Here is a 20,122-nt window from a genome sequence, read left to right on the forward strand (position 1 = left end):
TCAGTCACATGTATCACATTTAAAGTGCCTAGGACAGGGTCTTGCTCAAACTAAAGGCTGTATGTGTCTGTTATTCTTGCACTTACATTTTAAGTCTAATTTGGATTGAAGGCTTTGCCCATATTAATGTAAACTGAAATATCAGTGAGCAGAAGTGGAGAAGTATTTTGGGTGACTGCTTATAATATGACTTACAGTAAGTAAGCAAATGCCTATTCATCAAGTCCAGCATGCTTTTTCTACTAAGTAATGCTCTTTCTACTAAGGTGGCAGTCATCAAACTTTCTCTGAACACCAAAGGAAGGTACACCTACATGGTCAGCTGTGAAACATTTTAAGTGGCTCATTTGTGCTCAATTATCTATTTGTTGGACCCTGATGTACACAGCAATTACATCAAGGCTGGAGTATCCATGAGGGTTGTTGTTCAGTCATTCAGTCATGTCCAACACTTTGTGACCCCACGGACTGGAGCACGCCAGGCTTCCCTGTCCATCACCATCTCCCAGAGCTTGCTCAAACTCATGTCCATTGAATCAGTGACGCCAACCAACTATCTCATCCTCTGTTGTCCCCTTCTCCTACTGCCCTGTCTTTCCCAGCATCAGGGCCTTTTCTAAGACCATGAGGGAGGGGAATAAATAATTATGTTTTAAACAACAGAATCATACCAGAGCTAAAGCCACTAAATATGGATAATTCCAATTGATTAGCCTGATCCTCATGTCACCTACCCCTCTCTACCACCTCTTGTTGATCTGAAGCTTTCTTCCTAATTTTATACTTCTCTGCACACACACACACAAATGGAAACATAAAAGGCTAAGATGGGTCTCCTTGGTGAAAAGAGAAAGGAAATTGTGTTACTATAAGGAGTAAGGAAGATAAAGAGAGCTAGAGGACAGGGCCCTAATTGTAAACACTGCTTGATGGGTAGTTTCTTAAGTGTTTCAACTCTTTTAGAATAAAAGTATAAAGGTATAAGGTCAATAAAAGTATAAGGTCAAGGATCTGTATGCCATACAGATTCAGAGAACTTGCTATACAGACCAAATCGTGTTTTTCCACTTCCCCACCTTCCCAGTGACATGACACCATCATTCTGCTCTTGCCTTTGCCTAGACACACTCCCTCTCTTGAAACAAACTGCTTGAATCCCACTCCACCTCTCCTTCCATTTGGCAAGAGAGGAAAAAAAGAGGTCTTCATATGAATAGCTATCTAACAGAAATCAATTTGAAACCCATCCATCAGTGGTCTTATTTCTGGAGAAGTCTTAGTAGTCAGGTGTCAGTCTTAGAATACTATTTCCCTTTCAGTCCTTTTTTCAACAAGGAAGATCAAAGCCCCCATCACAAAAAAAGAAAATGAGTTTTCTCTACACCTTTTCCCATTTCTCAGTTCTTTGCTGTCCCCCCTACATGCGCTTGCTAAAGCTCCTAGTCAAAGTTCACATCTAAAATAAAGAGGCTTGCAAGAGAAGCTCATGTAATCCCACTCCTTAAATATCACTAAGACATCTGAGATATTGTTTATCATGGACTCTTACTTTGACATGCCAGCATAGGTAGATGGACAGGCAAGCACATCAGATGTCACTGCTTGGCAGCTGATAAAAGTCAGTGGTGCTATAATACTAAGCACAGAGCCACTAGATTAGTCTGCGAAGGAAGGGGATGCCTCTTCCTTCCCTTTAGTAGTAGGTTTAACCCAGCTGGCACTCTCTGGACTCGGGTAAGTCCCTTCTTTATTCCTGCTTCAGTTTTGGGTTTTGTTTTTGTCTTTTGTCCAAATCAGAACAGTATGTAAAAGGTGATTTTCAGATGAAAAGTTCAAAAGCCACAAGATCATAATGGCATTATACAAAGATTTGAAAAGAATGAGACCTGTTCATTCCACTGAAACTATAAGGCATTAAAAAAGGTAGAAGGAAAGATAGTTGCGTGTCATTATTTTTCAATCATCAGTTTTCTTTGAAAAAGGACACCTGGCCTAACTGTAACTGTGCAATGTTCTATAGCTTCAAAATATCCTCAGTTTTCTGTTTAAGTTTGTGGTATATTAGAGATAGGGGGAAAAGTTAAGATTTTTCTAAACAGGAGAGTTAATAGAACTTTATTAATAAAATCTCTGAAATTTATTTAACATTATTTGGAATAAAATGATACTGTCATAAAACAAGGATTATAGAACTGATTATTGAACAGTAACTACAAACGCGAAGAAAAACCTTCCAGAGTTATCTGCATGAACATCTGTACAAAATTTTCTTCAGACATGAAAATGAAACATTTGAAAGAACATATTTTTAATTGAATTTTTTAAAAAATAACAGTAATTGTTAACTATGTAAGCTGATATCAAAATGTACAAGACAGTTGACATTCTAAAAATACACGTAAAGTAAAACAGGGAACTTTCTGGAAAATATCTACTGGCTATTTGTTTAACAGTTTATTCCTTGCTATTTGAAATTAATCTAAATGATCTGTCAGCCCAAAAAGGAATTTAGAATCAAACACTAGATTCAATTCTGCAATGGAGTAAAACCATAGTATAAAACTACTTGCCTTGAAATAGTCTCTTTTTTTAAGAGTATCTAATTAAAGCCTCCTTTTGGATGTTTTTCTCCAGTAATTTCAAGGCTTAATAATAGTTAATTACTAAAATGCACCCTAGTTGAATGTGCTTGTGTTCATAAATTCAAAATTAAGAAATATATGACTTTCTAAGTGCCTTTTTCAATAGAATCTTTCTCTTGGCTGTTTAGTTGCATTTTTGTTCTTTCCTAAAACTGTTTAACTCTAAACTATACATACAACCTGAAAATCAAGTTGATGGGTTTAGAAATTTTTCATTAAAAATGATACTTTATTCAAGAGAGGACATTAAATAATTATAAGACTATGATTCAATGATGACAATTTGGTAAGTTTACTAGCTAAAAGTTTGATTTATCATTACCTCAGTGTTGGTTTATACTATATGAAGCAAACTAAACATATTCTGAACTAAATTACTTGATATTTTGAATAAAAACAGAATCAATGTTAAAACAATTTATGGGGCTAGTCTTTTTGTGTAAAGTATATATATAGTCCTTCCCAGATTTACCATACTAATGGAAAAAATCAGGTGAAAATATGTCTTTGAGGCTGATTTTAGTGGCAAATGATCCATCAAAGGAAAAATGGGGACCTACTGTCAAAAGTCAGGAGTGCCAATGCAGTGTTAAGTAAGAAAAATGGCAACCATCTTTTCTTGGAAAAGTATAGGCTAGCTTCAAAGCTGCCTTAATTCCTTCTGTACATCCTGTTTGCCATTTCACAAGAGAAAAATAATACAGGAATGAAAGCAATTTCAAAATTTAGTCTAAAATACATACTAAACACAAAAATAATTTAAAGTGAAACCAAATAATTAAGAGAACAGCAAGACCAATAACTAGATAATAAAATCAAAAAATAACAAAAACTACAAAGGGTTCTGGAATACAGTAACTTATATACATACGGAGATACTTGAATGCAGTCACTCCTTAATTATCATCTAGTTTGGTACTATGGTCAATTGGGAATCAAAGGGAGAAAAAGAGGCAGTGAATTATAAGGTAAAACGAAATCCACTCATGGTTGACAACAGTGAAGTACAGGCGTTTGCTGTACTTTGTGAAATTGTAAAAGGATGAAGGAGCAAATATGAACAGTAATGTTCTTTAGAAAAGAAGCACACTGCTCGCCTGGATTCACCATGTCATTCATCACAGATCACCAAGGCATGAATTAATGGTGCATCAGAAGAGCTGTTCATTGGTATTGATGAGCAATGGGAAGAATTCAAACTGAATAGAAGCTAATATATTTAACTGTTAATAATTTTAAATCAGTAACTCTCTGTGGCTAATGAAACTGCAGGCTTTTGTCAAAAGCTAAATACGAAATAAAATTATCACACTAAGCAACATCACGAATTCTTTTTTCATAAACAAACACTTGGCGAACTCAAAATCAAAACTTTTCCTACATCTTGAAGCCCCCAGGTGTGCTTGAAGAATCACCCAGAGGCAAACAGGTGTGCTTGAAGAATCACCCAGAGGCAAACAAACACTAATGAATTATTTTTTCTTATTCCCAAGTGGAAGTCATTTGTGCAAAGGCAACGCATAAAGGAATGGAAAGTCTATAAGCCAGAAAAGTTCCACCTTGAGATGACTTTGAAAGTACATAAGCTTTAAGAAAAAAAAGCACATAAACTCCTAAAGATCTTAAACAGTACCATTTTTATGCAAATACTGTAACTGAATCACTTTCTTCTTTTGAAGGAACAATATTCTTCAAGAGAAGGCCACTCCATCAAAGCCAGGAGCACTGTATTCCCAGGATCTCAACAAGGAGGCACAGACCAAGGTCGCTTCTGATTCACTGCAACCTTCTGTAATTCCAGGCTTGCAGACCCAGATTCAAGACCCCACCCCTTCAGGAGCAAATCATTACAATTATAAGTTGCCTTCAACTTCCATAAACCAGCTAAACATGTTTAACTACGAACGTCCAAAACACTTCATCCAATCCCAAAATCCATGTGGCTCCAGACTTCAGCCTCCCGGACCGGAAATCTCCAGCTACTCTAGCCAGACCAAACAGTCTTCCATTACCATCCAACCCCGCCAGTGCACAGAGCAAAGATATTCTGCCTCCTCAACAGTGAGCTCACACATCACTATGTCCTCCTCTGCTTTCCCTGCTTCTCCTCAGCAGCTTGCTGGCTCCAACCCAAGCCAAAGGGTTACAGCTACTTATAACCAGTCTCCAGCCAGCTTCCTCAGCTCCATATTACCATCACAGCCTGATTACAGCAGCAGTAAAATCCCTTCCACGGTGGACTCCAAGTAAGTGAGCTTAAAAGAAAAAATATTTATTTATATATATATATATATATATATATATATATATATATATATACACACACACACATAGAGAGAGAGAGAGACATAGTTAGATTGAACTGTGAATCCTGGGAGCTAGTAACTGGGGGAGAAGAGGGATGGGTTATGTACGTCATTCTTCAGTATCGAAAAAGTCAATGTGACCTCATGGTCTCATTCCATATTTCTCCTGGAACACCTTGAACCAGGGTACTGGCAATAAGTCATCTGATCCATTCTCCAGTGTCCAGGTTGAGTTAAAAAATCACCTATTACTTCATATTACACAATTACTTACCTATTATTTTCTGTCTTCAAAAAAGATTTCTAACATACCCAAGATCAGTGAACTATTTCCCCAGCTTTAAGTTCCTCATGCTGTAAATTTGATCACTCTGGTTCTAAGCTTAGCTGAGGTGAACACCTGTCTGCTCTTCTTCAGATAGGATTTCCTCTCACATAAGCAGAGGCTATTAAGTTTCTTCTCAGTTTTAGTCTTTTCTTACTATCCGTCTTCCTCTCTGATCCTGAATATCCACTTGGCTAAAAAGAAAATATGGGATTCAGACACTAAAGTATGTGAATTTTTCCAATGATCAGAAAAAACGGCTTGAATAGATAAAGGTTCGTGACCTTAAAGTTTCAAAGATCATTAAAACCACACTTTGTTCCAACTGGTCAGACCAATCTAAATACAGGGAAGAATACCTGCAGACTTATGCAAGCATGTACTATTTCCACAGCCCTAAAACTGTCCGAGGAGAAACTGATATGAAGAAGGACATAGTGGTTGAGCTTTTTTTAAAACATGAAGTAAATACTTTGTGCTTATGCAAACTTTGGGCTATCAGTTTTCCTATTCCTCAGCTGGCTAGAACGTCAAGAGAATTAAATCAGAGGCATCTGAAAAACTGATGGAATATGTTTTGTTGGTTACAGGCTTATCAACAGATATGCTGAAATTCTTGCTAATTTCTCTCAGTTTTCTCTAGAGGCTAATTTTTCAAGAGATTCCAATTGTTAGTGGTCTAACCACAGCAAATCAACTTGCAAAGAAAATTTTTCAATATTTTTAAAAATAAAAACCAAGAAAGCCAAACACATTTGTTAGAATCCTACAGATATTAGGTAGAACCATCTGAAATGGCTGATAAAAATTTTGACCTACAAAAAGGCATTCTCACAGGTTTGGCCTAAAAATTGTAAAAGATGCCTTCAGGAATTAAGAGCCCTCTTCTCCTCTTCCATCCCAAATTCCCATTATACCCACTATCACACATTGTAGATATTTCTTAGTTACATTTTACCCAGATAATCTTTTTCCATCTAGCTTTCAATTATTTCTAAATTTCCTGTAGAAGCATATTTAAATCTAAAATAACCTTTTCTGACTACTATATTCTTCTTAGTAAAGTCTTTAATCCTATTTCAAATTCCTGTCCAGAAAAGAAGGGCATCAAATAAATACTAGCGAGCCATGACCATGTACTTAGTTCCCTGCACAGAACTAAAGAGAGGAAAAAAGGATGAAATGGAGAGGATGAGAAATAAAGCACAGAAGGACCCCAAACTAAAGATCAAAGATCCAGCTTTAGCTGTTCCATTTTCAGCAATCATAGATAACTCTTTTAATCTTCCCACAGCCACTTGATACCCATTCAGTGTCCAGCTGTACAGGGTGGAAAGCTCTGGCCCTTTGAACATTTGTGCACAACTCCCTCATTGTGATGGGCTTAAGTTTGCCCTGTCTTCTAACGTAATTCCTTGGATTCTGACCTAGAGAAGCTTGAAAGCTTTAGTTAGCTTTTCATCAGTAAGGAACCCTTAAGCAAACGTTTCATACATTTGCTCGAACCAACAGACTGGAAATTTAGAGGAACTCTTTAAGTACTCTTTTCAAAAAAGCTTGCTGTGTGACATTCAGCATGACTACCTTACCTGCTAGGTGATTCAGTATGTTGATCTATAACAAAAGTTAAGGATTTGAGTGATTAATGTTAGGGGGAGAAAACCCTATAAAGCACTGTGCAAGTATAACGTTAGTTTCTAATTATGAACAGATAGCAAGTCTTAACCCTTAAACCATATAAAATGGTAATAATGCAGCTTTTCAGTGAACAAAGTGACTGAAGTTACATAAATACATTTAAGTAACTCTCAGCCTTGGTTTTAACAGTCCTTTAGGATTTCTCAGACATATTACATTATAATATGACAATGTGACAAAATTATTATTTAATGCTAACTCACTTTACCAAACCTTTTAAAAAATGGTAGGCTAGCTCAAAAAAAAAAAGAAGGCAGACTATTCTAACTTCATACATTTGAAGAAATAGTAGATCTATAAAACCAAGGGAATTTTAACACTTTGACCTGGGAATTTAATCTTAAAACAAAACCTCCTTATTATTTACTTAAACACTTTGTTTGGCTATTTACTTCACTGAACAAATCAGACTTTAGTTGAGGATTGATATATGCAATCCTGAATATCTGGAATACAACAAGGGAAAACGTATATATTCAACTTTCAATAGAGTATCTTGAATACAATGAAAAATATTCATTCATTGAACTAATAGTATTGCTTCACTATTTTGAAAGCCTCGGGTTAGTAGATATAAACAATACAACAATGAGTAACAAAACATCTTTTTTCCCTCAGTATATTTACAATCTAGAGATTGCTAACCAAGACCCCAAAGTCTGCAAAAATTAAAACCCTGGCTCCACTCAGAGGAAATACATTTCCCCTTAGCTTACAAGTTCTTTTAATGATCCTTGAGAATTTTTGAACACGAACATATCAGAGAACAGACCAAAGCTTCCTCATCTGGATATCTGTAGAATGTTTATTATGATAATGGCAAAATATTCAGAGGGCAGTGGCCCATTTTCCCACATAATATAATATCTATTATACTAAATGGGTATAAGCTAGCACCAGCAGCGCCCTAAGTAAATAAACTAGGTAAAGTATGAATAAATTTTGTTAAAAGCATGAGCTATCTAACAGATCTAAAAATACAGGACTCCCTAAACACCACCCCTGCCCTCTATCAGAATCAGCAGGGAAACTCTGAGGGGTGCAAGGATGTCTTAGAATAAAATTTAGGATTGGAATTTGAAATAAGGATTTAAACCAAGCTCCTCAAATGCCATTCAAACTTGTTTTTTTCCAGACCCCCTTTTTTCTCAGTTTACATTTCTTTCTCCTTCTTCCTCTAATCATCTCTTTCTCTAAAAATCACTTTAGCAACATTAAAGAAACTATTACTTTAGAAGTTGTTATATAGTGCCATACTTGGATTTTCTAGAATATGAAATTAATAGCAAGTAGAAATTAAAGCCAGAGATTATATAAACTGTAAATTCAATTCAAAGCAAGAGAATATTCATTGAACACCAGTAGTCATGCTGGTAAATGTTTAACAATCAGCTCTGCAGGAAGGTGGTAATTGTGGTACTAACCAGTTTCCCTAGTGTATATACTCTCACCAATCAATTTCAGACTTTCAACATGAGATCACAGTGAGTTGGGAAGAGACACTAAAAATCATTCTCTTAAGCCCATATGAGTCAGCTCCAGTACACTAATGCTTACTATCCACCCATAAATCAAACTTAGGAAATTCAACTGGAATATTGGAAGAGCCCTCATGTTGCCACTTACCGGACTCACTTTCACTTCTTTAGGGAAGATCTTCAGGGAAAAACATTCTTCTTATGTCTAATCTAAATTGCTCATCCTGCTACTTAATTTTCATTTGCAAAGACAAAAAGGAAAGAAAAAATAGCTGGCAACCATTCCTATAAAATTCTTCTTGACTGTTATTAAGGCAATTGGTATTTTAATAACACCAGCAATACTAAGTGGTAAATTCAACCTACCTAAAGGTGACTGACAAAAAGATGCCAGTTCTATTTTACCACTTCTTAAAGATCTTATTTTTTAAAAATCTTTTTTTTATTTTTAAAGCTACCAACAACCCTCAGTAGGCCAACCTGTAAATGTTAAGTCATCCCAAAATGCAAATGCTAAACTCACACCAAGGACTCCTGACCACGAAATACAAGGATCAAAAGAAGCTCTTATTCAAGATTTGGAAAGAAAGCTAAAATGCAAGGACAGCCTTCTTCACAACGGAAACCAAGTAAGCAAGATGCCTACTTTGTATAAAAAGACAATAGAACTATAAAATCTAATCTCAGTAGGAGAGTTGTTTCTGTCTCACAGAGCTATGTCCATATAATCAGCAAGGGATAGGATTATCTAAAAGGAGGGAATATTTGGATCCTATACTGTATTTCTCTGCATGAAACCCCTTCTAGGAGTTCAGTAGTAAAAGAATGAAGCAAATGGAAAAAAAAAAATCTGAATGACTTAATTCAAATTTTGTTTTAAGTGTTGCCTTCCATAAAAATGTCTGATGACCAAATAACTAATGGGAAATACTGTCAACCTGACTTCTTCATGTACTTTGGTATATACAGTTGATGCAAAACAGTTACAATTCTTATTTTGCACATTGTATTATTAGTCACTGATATCTGAAACAGTACTGTTATGTGCCTTTAATCCACTATTGGATTGGCCAAAAAAGTTGTTCGGGCTTTTTGAAAGAAAAAAAACACGAGTTTGAGTGAACTCAGGAAGATAGTGAAGGACAGAGAAGCCTGGTGTGCTGTAGTTCATGGGATCGCAAAGCATTAGACATGACTTAGCAACTGAACAACAACAAAGCTTGTCTTCCCTAGGAAAAAAAAGAAAACAGAGATGAATATTTACAGATGAAGGAAGTGGAAATGCTTTTAATGAAAGAAAATGCTTTCTTAAAAATACAGTGTCTATCATTAAATAGGCATAATTATGTTTCTTTGTGGTGGTTTTAATAAAGTCATAAAAGCAACTTTTATTAAATCTCATTACTATCTCCTTTATGATTCTTTCTTTAAAGCGGCTAACATATGAGGAGAAGATGGCTCGCAGATTGCTAGGACCACAGAATGCAGCTGCTGTGTTTCAAGGTCAAAATGACAGTGAGGCACAAGATTCAGCACAGGTAAATTAAACTAATCTTTATCTAACTGGAGCACTTTTCTTTCATGTGATTTTTAGATGTATGCTTTTCTAAATATTTATAACTAGCATTTAAAGCAAAAGTCAATTACTTCAATGCTGCATTAGATATAAAAAAGGGCAGGCCATGACTGGTTGAATACATACACAAAATTTTTTAACTTTACCCTATTTTCTGGTGATTCTAATATCTGCATATGAAATATTACAAAGTCAAAACACCAGAAGGCTAATGGTGTCACTTTTCATCTAGACATTTAGAGGTCAGTTAGACCTAGGACTCTCCCTACAACGTCTACATGGACAGAAAATTTATGAGTTGTAAATCTTTAACAGGATGGAAGTTAAAACTCTAAAGAAAGTAATTGCAACCTTTTCTCATAAGCTGTTTATCATTTCAAAGTTTTAAAATAAACTCATGTACTAATGAAACATCTAATTCCTTTGACATGTTCCATGTATTTTGAAATGCTTATTAAAAACAAAACAGACAACAAAAACCTTATGAATTATGGCTCCAGGATTAACAAAAGCATCCTTTCCAAGAAGGGATTAACTTTATGGAGAACATAAAGTGAATATTCCACAGGCATGTTCCTGACCAATTTTATTTTAACAAGTTAACCTCAAAGAGAAGTGTACTGCTGGAGAGGCAGAATGAACAGCTATTGCTTCCTGTCTTCCTTCTGTAGTTATCTCTTAGTCCTTCAGAAACTGGGAGCAAAAGGGATGAAACCATCCATTCAAGAATTCCAACCTCATAAAAAGCATCCTTCTAAAGTATAAGAGGAAAATAAGATTGTTTCTATTTAATGTGACTGTGTGTTAATCACTCAGTTGTGTCCCACTCTTTGTGGTCCTACAGACTGTAGCCCACCAGGGTCCTTTGTCCATGTAATTCTCCAGGCAAGAACACTGGAGTAGGTAGCCATTCCCTTCTCCAGGGGATCTTCCCAACTCAGGGATCAAACCCCAGATCTCCCACATTGCAGGTAGACTATTCACGCAGGAGATCCAGGTTCAATCCCTAGATCAGGACGATCCCCTGGAGAAGGGAATGGCTACCCATTCTAGTATTCTTGCCTGGAGAATTCCATGGACAGAGGAGCCTGGTGGGTTACAGTCCATGGGGTCACAAAGAGTCAGACAGTACTGGGTAACTAACACTTTCACTTTTTCACCAAGTGTCACTAGATCTACTAAAAAGGATAGAGTGGGGTCTATCTAGCACAGTAAGTAACTAGAACCTGAAAACAGAACTTAAATCTCTCCTAGCTACTAAACAGTTCACATGCTCATTTATTCAATTAATTTATATGAACCATCTACTGTGTGTTGGGCTCTGGAGTTGGAATAGGAGATTAAAGCAAGAATAAGATATAAATATATCTCTATAAGAAGAAATAACTCAAAGTAACATCATATTGATGATGGTTTATCTTACAAATTCAATGTATGATTTCAAGGGCAAGGATGTATTGTTTTTCTCATTAGTTCTTCAAAAACTTTAAAATGAAGATGATAGTACCAAGAAAAGAGATAGCAGCAAAATATATTATGAAATCAAAAAAGAAAAATCTTACACTTCAAATAGTCTACTTAAATAATACAAAATGTCATCAAACTATTGGGTTGGCCAGAAAGTTCATTTGGGTTTTCCCTAAGAAGTTATGAAAAAACCTGAATGAACTTTTTGGCCAATGCAATACATATAAGCAAAAACATCATACCTATGAATACAAATCTACATATATATTCAAACCACTATAGGAAAAAGTAAAAAACTTAATTTGGATACTATGATTTTAAGTGGATTTTTTTTACTAAAAAATTTATTGATTGCTCTTTTTTATATTTTATTTATTCCTAATTGGAGGAGAATTGCTTTGTAATATTGTGTTGCTTTCTGCCATACTGATTGTTCTTTTGACATTTTGCTTAGAGAAACTCAAAGCCTCACCAACAATTATTGCAGTTATAAGAATTTTGTTTTAGAATGACAAAATACAAACAAAATTAAAGTTCATCCCAAAATAAATTATCTGTATTTATTTGCTATGTTGCTATACAGATGTTTTTCATATGTCCAGGTAAGGACTATATTTTCTACTTCTTTGTATCTCTCACTATATCAAGCACAATGAAATATGAGAAAGAGGCACACAATATCTTACCAATTAATTATAATATTCATCAATTCCTGATTTCATCCTCAAATATGAATAACTTGCTAGTGCTCATATATAAATCCTGAAAGATGGTTGCTTAAATTAAATACATCATTATTAAGCAGGAAGTAATATTGTTTTCCAAAGGCTATTCATAGCTTCCAGAGTGTCCATCAGGATTTTGTGCCCTGAGCCAAAAAGAAAAGTATTTTCCACTCTAATACGTGTTTATTGCTGTTGGTGCCACTTATGAGTAGTAAGCATAATACCCTGTTATCTACTGCCAGTACGAGTGACTTCATGACTATTACTGTTTTACCAAAGGACAATATGTACTATGTGCTCCCATTTCAAATACACCAGGGGGATTCATCATCCTTTGACATAAAAACAGTCATTTGAAAAATGAACCACCATCAATTCAAAGTTTAGTTAATTTTCATAAACCATATCTACTGAATAGTCTTAATTCTATAGATTTCTTGCTAAAATACTAGAAGGTTAGTATACCATATTTTAAATGCTTAACAGCTAAATATATAGAACTATCTATGACAATACAAACACAACCACAACAGAAATGTTCCTTTCAACTACAACTACTAAATTCTGCTTAATTTCAAGCTAACAGTGGCATGTTAACATTATCACTTTGTTTTAATTTCAAGCAGCACAATATAGAACATGCACGACTGCAAGTTCCTACATCACAAGTAAGGTAAAAAAACTGTTTTTAATTTTAAAGAAGTATGTATTTTGCTATCTAAAACGTGTTCATATTTTTTTAAATGTAATATTTACAAAATCCTCAAGTTTCTTACAAACCTTTTATAAAAAACAATGTCACCAGAGGGGATAGTGGGTTGGCGGGTGGATAAATTAGGAATTTAGGATAACATACACACACTTCTAGGTACAAAACAGATAAACAAAAATGACCTATTGTACAGCACAGGGAACTATATTCAATGTCTTGTAATAACCTATAATGGAAAAGAATCTGAAAAAGATATATCTGTATATAGCTGAATCACTTTGCTATACACCTGAAGCTAACACAACACTATAAATTAACTATGCTTCAGTGGTAAAGAAACTGCCCACAGTGCGAGAGACCCAAGTTCGACCCCTGGGTTGGGAAGATCCCCTGGAGAAGGGAATGGCAATCCATTCCAGTACTCCTGCCTGGAGAATCCCATGGACAGAGGAGACAGGCGAGCTACAGTCCATGGGGTCACAGAGTCAGACACGACTGAGTGACTAACACACACACAGAAAAGTATGGCTATAAAAAAGAAAATAATGTTTATACTGCTTTGGAACCGATAGAGAAAAACAATGTGAATTTTCTAACGTCCAAGATGACAATAAAAATGTTTATCTGTTATTTATCACAACTGTCTCAGAGGAAATTTTTTAAATGTCTTGGTCAAATAAGCCAGGACCATGTTTCCATACCAAACTTTCTCATAATGAAAACCCAATCCTAATTTTACAATCTTTGCATGTGACTAGAATTGTCCATGCATTTTAATAGATTAGTTTCTTCATCAATTCATGGCACTGAAAAAAAGAGACAAAGACGTATCATTTGTACCAGATGTTTCTAAATTGCTACCATTTCTAATAGTCATCAAATATGCCACAGATAAATACAGCTCTGCAGCCTCTCTCCATTGTTACTACACTATCAGATCAAACAACATAGCCTCTGGGGTTTCAAATGTGATGGCTAAATTATATTTGCATGAAAGGAAGAGTAATGACAATTCTTCTGCATAGTGATTATTAAAATGTTTTTGTAGAAGCAGATCATCTTCAAGGGGAGACATGAGTGATCAGGATGCAATCCAGGAGAAATTTTACCCACCTCGTTTCATTCAAGTGCCAGAGAACATGTCAATTGAAGAAGGAAGATTCTGCAGAATGGACTTCAAAGTAAGAAAAAAGTTCAAAAATATTGGAGAAAAATTAAATGGGATACTAGGTTTTGAAAAATGTCTCCTCCTCTTCATAGCTTTCTACACAGCCTGACAAGTAGTATGTATGTATGTGTGTGTGTTAGTCACTCAATCGTGTCTGACTCTTTGCCACCCCATGGGCTGTAACCCACCAGGTTCCTCTGTCCATGGAATTCTCCAGGCAAGAATACTAGAGTGGGTAGCCATTCCCTTCTCCACGGGATCTTCCTGACCCAGGGATCGAACCTGAGTCTCCAGCATTGCAGGCAGATTTTTTACTGTCTGAACCACCAGGGAAGCCCAAGTAGTATGTATAGTGGATAAGAACACTATACATAAGTTTACCTGGGTCAGAATCCTGGCCCTGCCATTTTCCAGCTGTGTAACCTGAGACAAATCATTTAATATCACTACCCTTTTGTTTTCCCTGTAAAATGGGAATAAAAATTGTACCAATGTCATAAAGCTATTTGAAGATAAACTGAGTAAATAGGTATAAGGTACTTACAATAGTGCCAAACACCTAATACCCTATATAAGTGAAGCTTTCATAACAACAGGATTTCCTAAGTAAAATGCCTCAAGAAATTCAAGCTGCCCTGCCCTCTCTTGGCCTAGAAGAATTCTTCAGGCTAAAATAACTTATTAGAAAGGCCTACATTTTTATTATCATCATTTTGGAGAACTTTTTCATCATAAAATATTTTACCAGATTCCTTATGAGTGAAATTCAGTGTACAGATTTGACTGTTAAGGCTTATATGAAAACACTTAACAAAATGTCATTCATACACCAGAACTATAGCTCAAGAACACTCTGTTTTGGAAAGGTTATGAATTAGATTAGCAAGATTCATATACATGTGTCTCTAGGACTTCACTTGCATTTGCCATTAGCCAGAAAATCCATATGACTTCCATATTCCTTGTGGAAACCAATATAACATAAATTAATGTCCTTAATATAGTAATTAAGAGATCTTAAGGAGCCTGAGGCTGTATATGAAAGAGCTAGATGTGGTTTGAGATAGTCTGAAAATACTATATTAATTTCAAGGATTATCATTTTTACTATTTTGTTAAAAATTATTGAAAGAAAATATCTTTTAAGATCGTACTCTGCATTTTTAATCACAAACCCACTCAGATACTGAATTGTTAAAATTCATAAATGGACAAAGGGGTTCCAGTGATCTGTAATTTAAAATTCTATCATCTTGTTCCTTTCTAGGTGAGTGGACTACCAGCTCCTGATGTGTCATGGTATCTAAATGGACGACCAGTTCAATCAGATGATTTTCACAAAATGATAGTGTCTGAGAAGGGTTTTCATTCACTCATCTTTGAAGTGGTCAGAGCTTCAGATGCAGGGGCTTATGCATGTGTTGCCAAGAACAGAGCAGGAGAAGCCACCTTTACTGTGCAGCTGGATGTCCTGGGTAAGCTTTCAAAGAGATACCAGAGAGCTCCTTAAAAACATGTCAAATCAAAAAAGAAACTGTTGAAAAAGACTTTACATTTAAGGTTAATGTCTATACTATAGACTCTAGTAGAACATCAATTTTTATGTAAAAGCCATAGTGGGCAGAGGTTGAGGGAAACTCAAAGAAACTAGAATGACAGATCTACCACTAAAGTTTTTCTGGAAGAGAAATAAGGTAACATTTCAGACAGACCAAAGAAGGTAGTGTACTCTAGTTACATTTTTAGATGTACAGTATTTGTAGATTAAACATTAAAGTGAAAATTTTTAATCTAATCATATTTCTGGTCTATAGTCTAAAACAATCAATCTGATTCACATTTTCACAAGTTGTTATAATCACACATAGTTTAAAATTGAAGAGTAAATGTTAACTTTTAGCCTTAGGCTATGCACTTTTCATGCAAAGATGGGCTCGATAAAGGACAGAAATGGTATGGACCTAACAGAAGCAGAGATATTAAGAAGAGATGGCAAGAATACACAGAAGAACTGTAAAAAAAAGATCTTCATGACCCGGATAATCACGATGATGTGATCACTCACCTAGAGCCAGACATCCTGGAATGTGAAGTCAAGTGGGACTTAGGAAGCATCACTACAAACAAAGCTAGTGGAGGTGATAGAATTCCTATTGAGCTATTTCAAATCCTGAAAGATGATGCTGTGAAAGTGCTACACTCAATATGCCAGCAAATTTGGAAAAGTCAGCAGTGGCCACAGGACTGGAAAAGGTCAATTTCATTCCAATCCCAAAGAAAGGCAATGCCAAAGAATGCTCAAACTACCGCACACTTGCACTCATCTCACATGCTAGTAAAGTAATGCTCATAATTCTCCAAGCCAGGCTTCAGCAATACGTGAACCATGAACTTCCTGATGTTCAAGCTGGTTTTAGAAAAGGCAGAGGAACCAGAGATCAAATTGCCAACATCCACTGGACCATGGAAAAAGCAAGAGAGTTCCAGAAAAACATCTATTTCTGCTTTATTGACTATGCCAAAGCCTTTGACTGTGTGGATCACAATAAACTGTGGAAAATTCTGAAAGAGTTGGGAATACCAGACCACCTGACCTGCCTCTTGAGAAACCTGTATGCAGGCCAGGAAGCAACAGTTAGAAGTGGACATGGAACAACAGACTGGTTCCAAATAAGAAAAGGAGTACGTCAAGGCTGTATATTGTCACCCTGCTTATTTAACTTATATGCAGAGTACATCATGAAAAATGCTGGACTGGAAGAAAAACAAGCTGGAATCAAGATTGCCGGGAGAAATATCAATAACCTCAGATATGCAGATGATACCACCCTTACGGCAGAAAGTGAAGAGGAACTAAAAAGCCTCTTGATGAAAGTGAAAGAGAGCGAAAAAGTTGGCTTTAAGCTCAATATTCAGAAAACGAAGATCATGGCATCTGGTCCCATCACTTCATGGCAAATAGATGGGGAAACAGTGGAAACAGTGTCAGACTTTATTTTGGGGGGCTCCAAAATCACTGCAGATGGTGATTGCAGCCATGAAATTAAAAGACGCTTACTCCTCGGAAGAGAAGTTATGACCAACCTAGATAGCATATTCAAAAGCAGAGACATCACTTTGCCGACTAAGGTCCATCTAGTCAAGGCTATGGTTTTTCCAGTGGTCATGTATGGATGTGAGAGTTGGACTGTGAAGAAGGCTGAGCACCGAAGAATTGATGCTTTTGAACTGTGGTGTTGGAGGAGGCTCTTGAGAGTCCCTTGGAATGCAAGGAGATCCAACCAGTCCATTCTGAAGGAGATCAACCCTGGGAGTTCTTTGGAAGGAATGATGCTAAAGCTGAAGCTCCAGTACTTTGGCCACCTCATGCGAAGAGTTGACTCATTGGAAAAGACTCTGATGCTGGGAGGGATTGGGGGCAGGAGAAGAAGGGGACGACCGAGGATGAGATGACTGGATGGCATCATTGACTCAGTGGACGTGAATCTGAGTGAACTCCAGGAGTTGGTGACGGACAGGGAGGCCTGGCGTGCTGCGATTCATGGGGTCACAAAGAGTCGGACACGACTGAGCAACTGAACTGAACTGAATACACTTTTTACAAGAAACTAGTCTTTAATTAAAATATTACAATTTAACTGCTTTAAATATATCAGTTTGTAATGACTTAGGATATACTGCATCAGAGATATTTTGCTGTAATTCACTGTTTATTATATAAAAGCTTGATCAAGTTAAAGGATGGGCAATCCTGAATTTGTATTCTATCCAGATGAATGAAAAAGCTGTAAGATTATTATATGATATAATAAAGGACCTCAGACTAAGGGAAAAACTAGTGATCTAGAAATTTTAAATACACACATACCACACACAGAATTCAAGGGATTATGCTTAGGACAAAACCTTTCTATGCCAGTAGCTCCAAAAATACTATAATGTTAGAGCTGAAAAAGACTTCAGCTGGTATTCATCCAATCTCCTCATTTCTCCTTCAGAAAAGCTAGGGTTATAGTATTATAGTACCAATTACTCTTCCCTCAGATATTTGAAGAAAAGTAGAGACATAATAATTACTGGCATTTGTATATTATTTTATAATTTACAAAGTGCTTCTTCATTCATAACCACAACTGGTCCTCACATAATTTTGTTCAGTGTGGGCAGAGCAGCCACTATTACTTGGGTATCACTTTATAATAAATAAAATTTAGTCTCAGAAAAACTAAACAAAATTTTCCCCAATGTGCATGGCTGGTAGGGCAAACAGAATTTGGACCCAAGTTGTTGGTTCTCTTTCCACCACTCAGTCTGTCTCCCTATAGGTAAGATGATGACAACATAACTTAAATTATTCAAATGAAATGTGATTATAAAGTCAATTCATCATTACATTACTGTTTTAGAATTATAAATAGTATACAACAGTATTGCATATTATTTTAACTAAAGCTGAAACATAAACCTTCTATTCCTGTTGTTAGTACTTTCTAAAACTTTTATATCAGCATACAAACTTCATAATACTTTGGTTTTACTTAATATTTTTATAATATTTCAAATACATGAATTTTTTATTAATATGTAGCAAAAGAACACAGAAGAGCACCAATGTTCATCTACAAACCACAGAGTAAAAAAGTTTTTGAAGGAGAATCAGTGAAGCTAGAATGCCAAATCTCGGCCATACCTCCACCAAAGCTTTTTTGGAAAAGAAATAATGAAATGGTACAATTCAACACTGATCGAATAAGGTAGGATAAGTATTTTGAGAGTTAGTTACACTAACTATAGTATACTTGGGTGAAACCAGTTATCCTTTGAAATGCATTATAAGTGGCATGCATTTGTGACTTCAATTTGTCTAATTTTAAATATATATATAAATGAAACTAACATGATACTGTCAATCAACTATACTTCAATTTTTAAAAATATATAGAAATATATTTAAATATATTTAAAAATATATAGAAAATATATAGAAATATATAGAAATATGATAAGCCTCACTAAACTAGATTCCACTAATCAGAAATTCAGCAGTTAAAGTAGGCTAGGATTTACCTGTTTACTAACAATAAAAGAAGATGACTCAAGGAAATAGATGATACAAACAAGATTAGGGGGATGTTTAATTCAAGAAAAGCAGTAGTTATGCAATGACTGGCTACAGACTCAGAATTTCCAAAGTCTTTTTTTCTTCTTACTAGTCTGACTCTGTAGGTCACAGACATCATAAGTAAAATCTCACAGAAAAACTAATTCCTTTACTTGCAACTTGTAATTATCTCTTTCCAGTTTATATCATGATAACTCTGGAAGAGTTACTTTATTGATAAAAGATGTAAACAAGAAAGATGCTGGATGGTATACTGTGTCTGCAGTTAATGAAGCTGGAGTGACCACATGTAACACAAGATTAGATGTTACAGGTATGTCACACTCTTATAAAGTGCTATGTCAAGTGTTATACAGAACTTAACTGAGATTTAGTAAGAAACACAAATTCCAGCATAGTATAAAATCTGAGGGATTCTTCTTATACATAGTCAGTTTTCTATTTTTTCTTTTCCTGTCTCATAACCAAAGCCTAGTGCAACCCATGTGTTTAGAACAAGTTTTCTAAATTAACTTTTATTTGATCTATTTCAGCCCGTCCAAACCAAACTCTTCCAGCTCCTAAACAGTTACGTGTCCGACCAACTTTCAGCAAATATTTAGCACTTAACGGGAAAGGTCTGAATGTGAAACAAGCTTTTAACCCTGAAGGAGAGTTTCAGCGGCTGGCAGCTCAATCTGGACTCTATGAAAGTGAAGAACTTTAACCACTCTACCAACATTGGAAAACACAACAACTACACTATCAATAATATATTCAATTAAATTTTTGAAATAAATCCATAGCTGTATTAACAGATTATGGCTTTAATTAGGTAACACAACTAATATATATTTATAATACATTTATCCTTTGATTCCTGCACATTCTATTTACCTCTCTGGTTTGTGAAGCCTACAGAAA

General features: G+C 35.6%; 1 protein-coding gene across 3 annotated transcripts; it reads left to right on the forward strand.

The window, feature by feature from the left end:
- The first annotated feature begins 1,598 nt into the window (after positions 1-1,598).
- On the forward strand, positions 1,599-20,015 carry MYOT (myotilin). Of its 3 annotated transcripts, none has more exons than XM_052644296.1 (10): positions 1,599-1,734; positions 4,322-4,888; positions 8,904-9,078; positions 9,883-9,987; positions 12,841-12,890; positions 13,978-14,110; positions 15,365-15,572; positions 18,686-18,851; positions 19,399-19,532; positions 19,753-20,015. In XM_052644296.1, the coding sequence occupies exons 2-10, from the start codon at positions 4,533-4,535 to the stop codon at positions 19,923-19,925; spliced, it is 1,500 nt and encodes a 499-aa protein (XP_052500256.1). In that variant the 5' UTR covers positions 1,599-1,734; positions 4,322-4,532; the 3' UTR covers positions 19,926-20,015. The 3 variants fall into 3 exon arrangements, with proteins under 3 accessions (XP_052500256.1, XP_052500258.1, XP_052500257.1); XM_052644298.1 differs by having other exon boundaries at positions 12,844-12,890; XM_052644297.1 differs by having other exon boundaries at positions 1,645-1,734; positions 4,444-4,888.
- Positions 20,016-20,122: the final 107 nt, after the last annotated feature.

The sequence above is a fragment of the Budorcas taxicolor genome, chromosome 7 (assembly GCF_023091745.1).
Source record: "Budorcas taxicolor isolate Tak-1 chromosome 7, Takin1.1, whole genome shotgun sequence".
NCBI lineage: Eukaryota > Metazoa > Chordata > Mammalia > Artiodactyla > Bovidae > Budorcas > Budorcas taxicolor.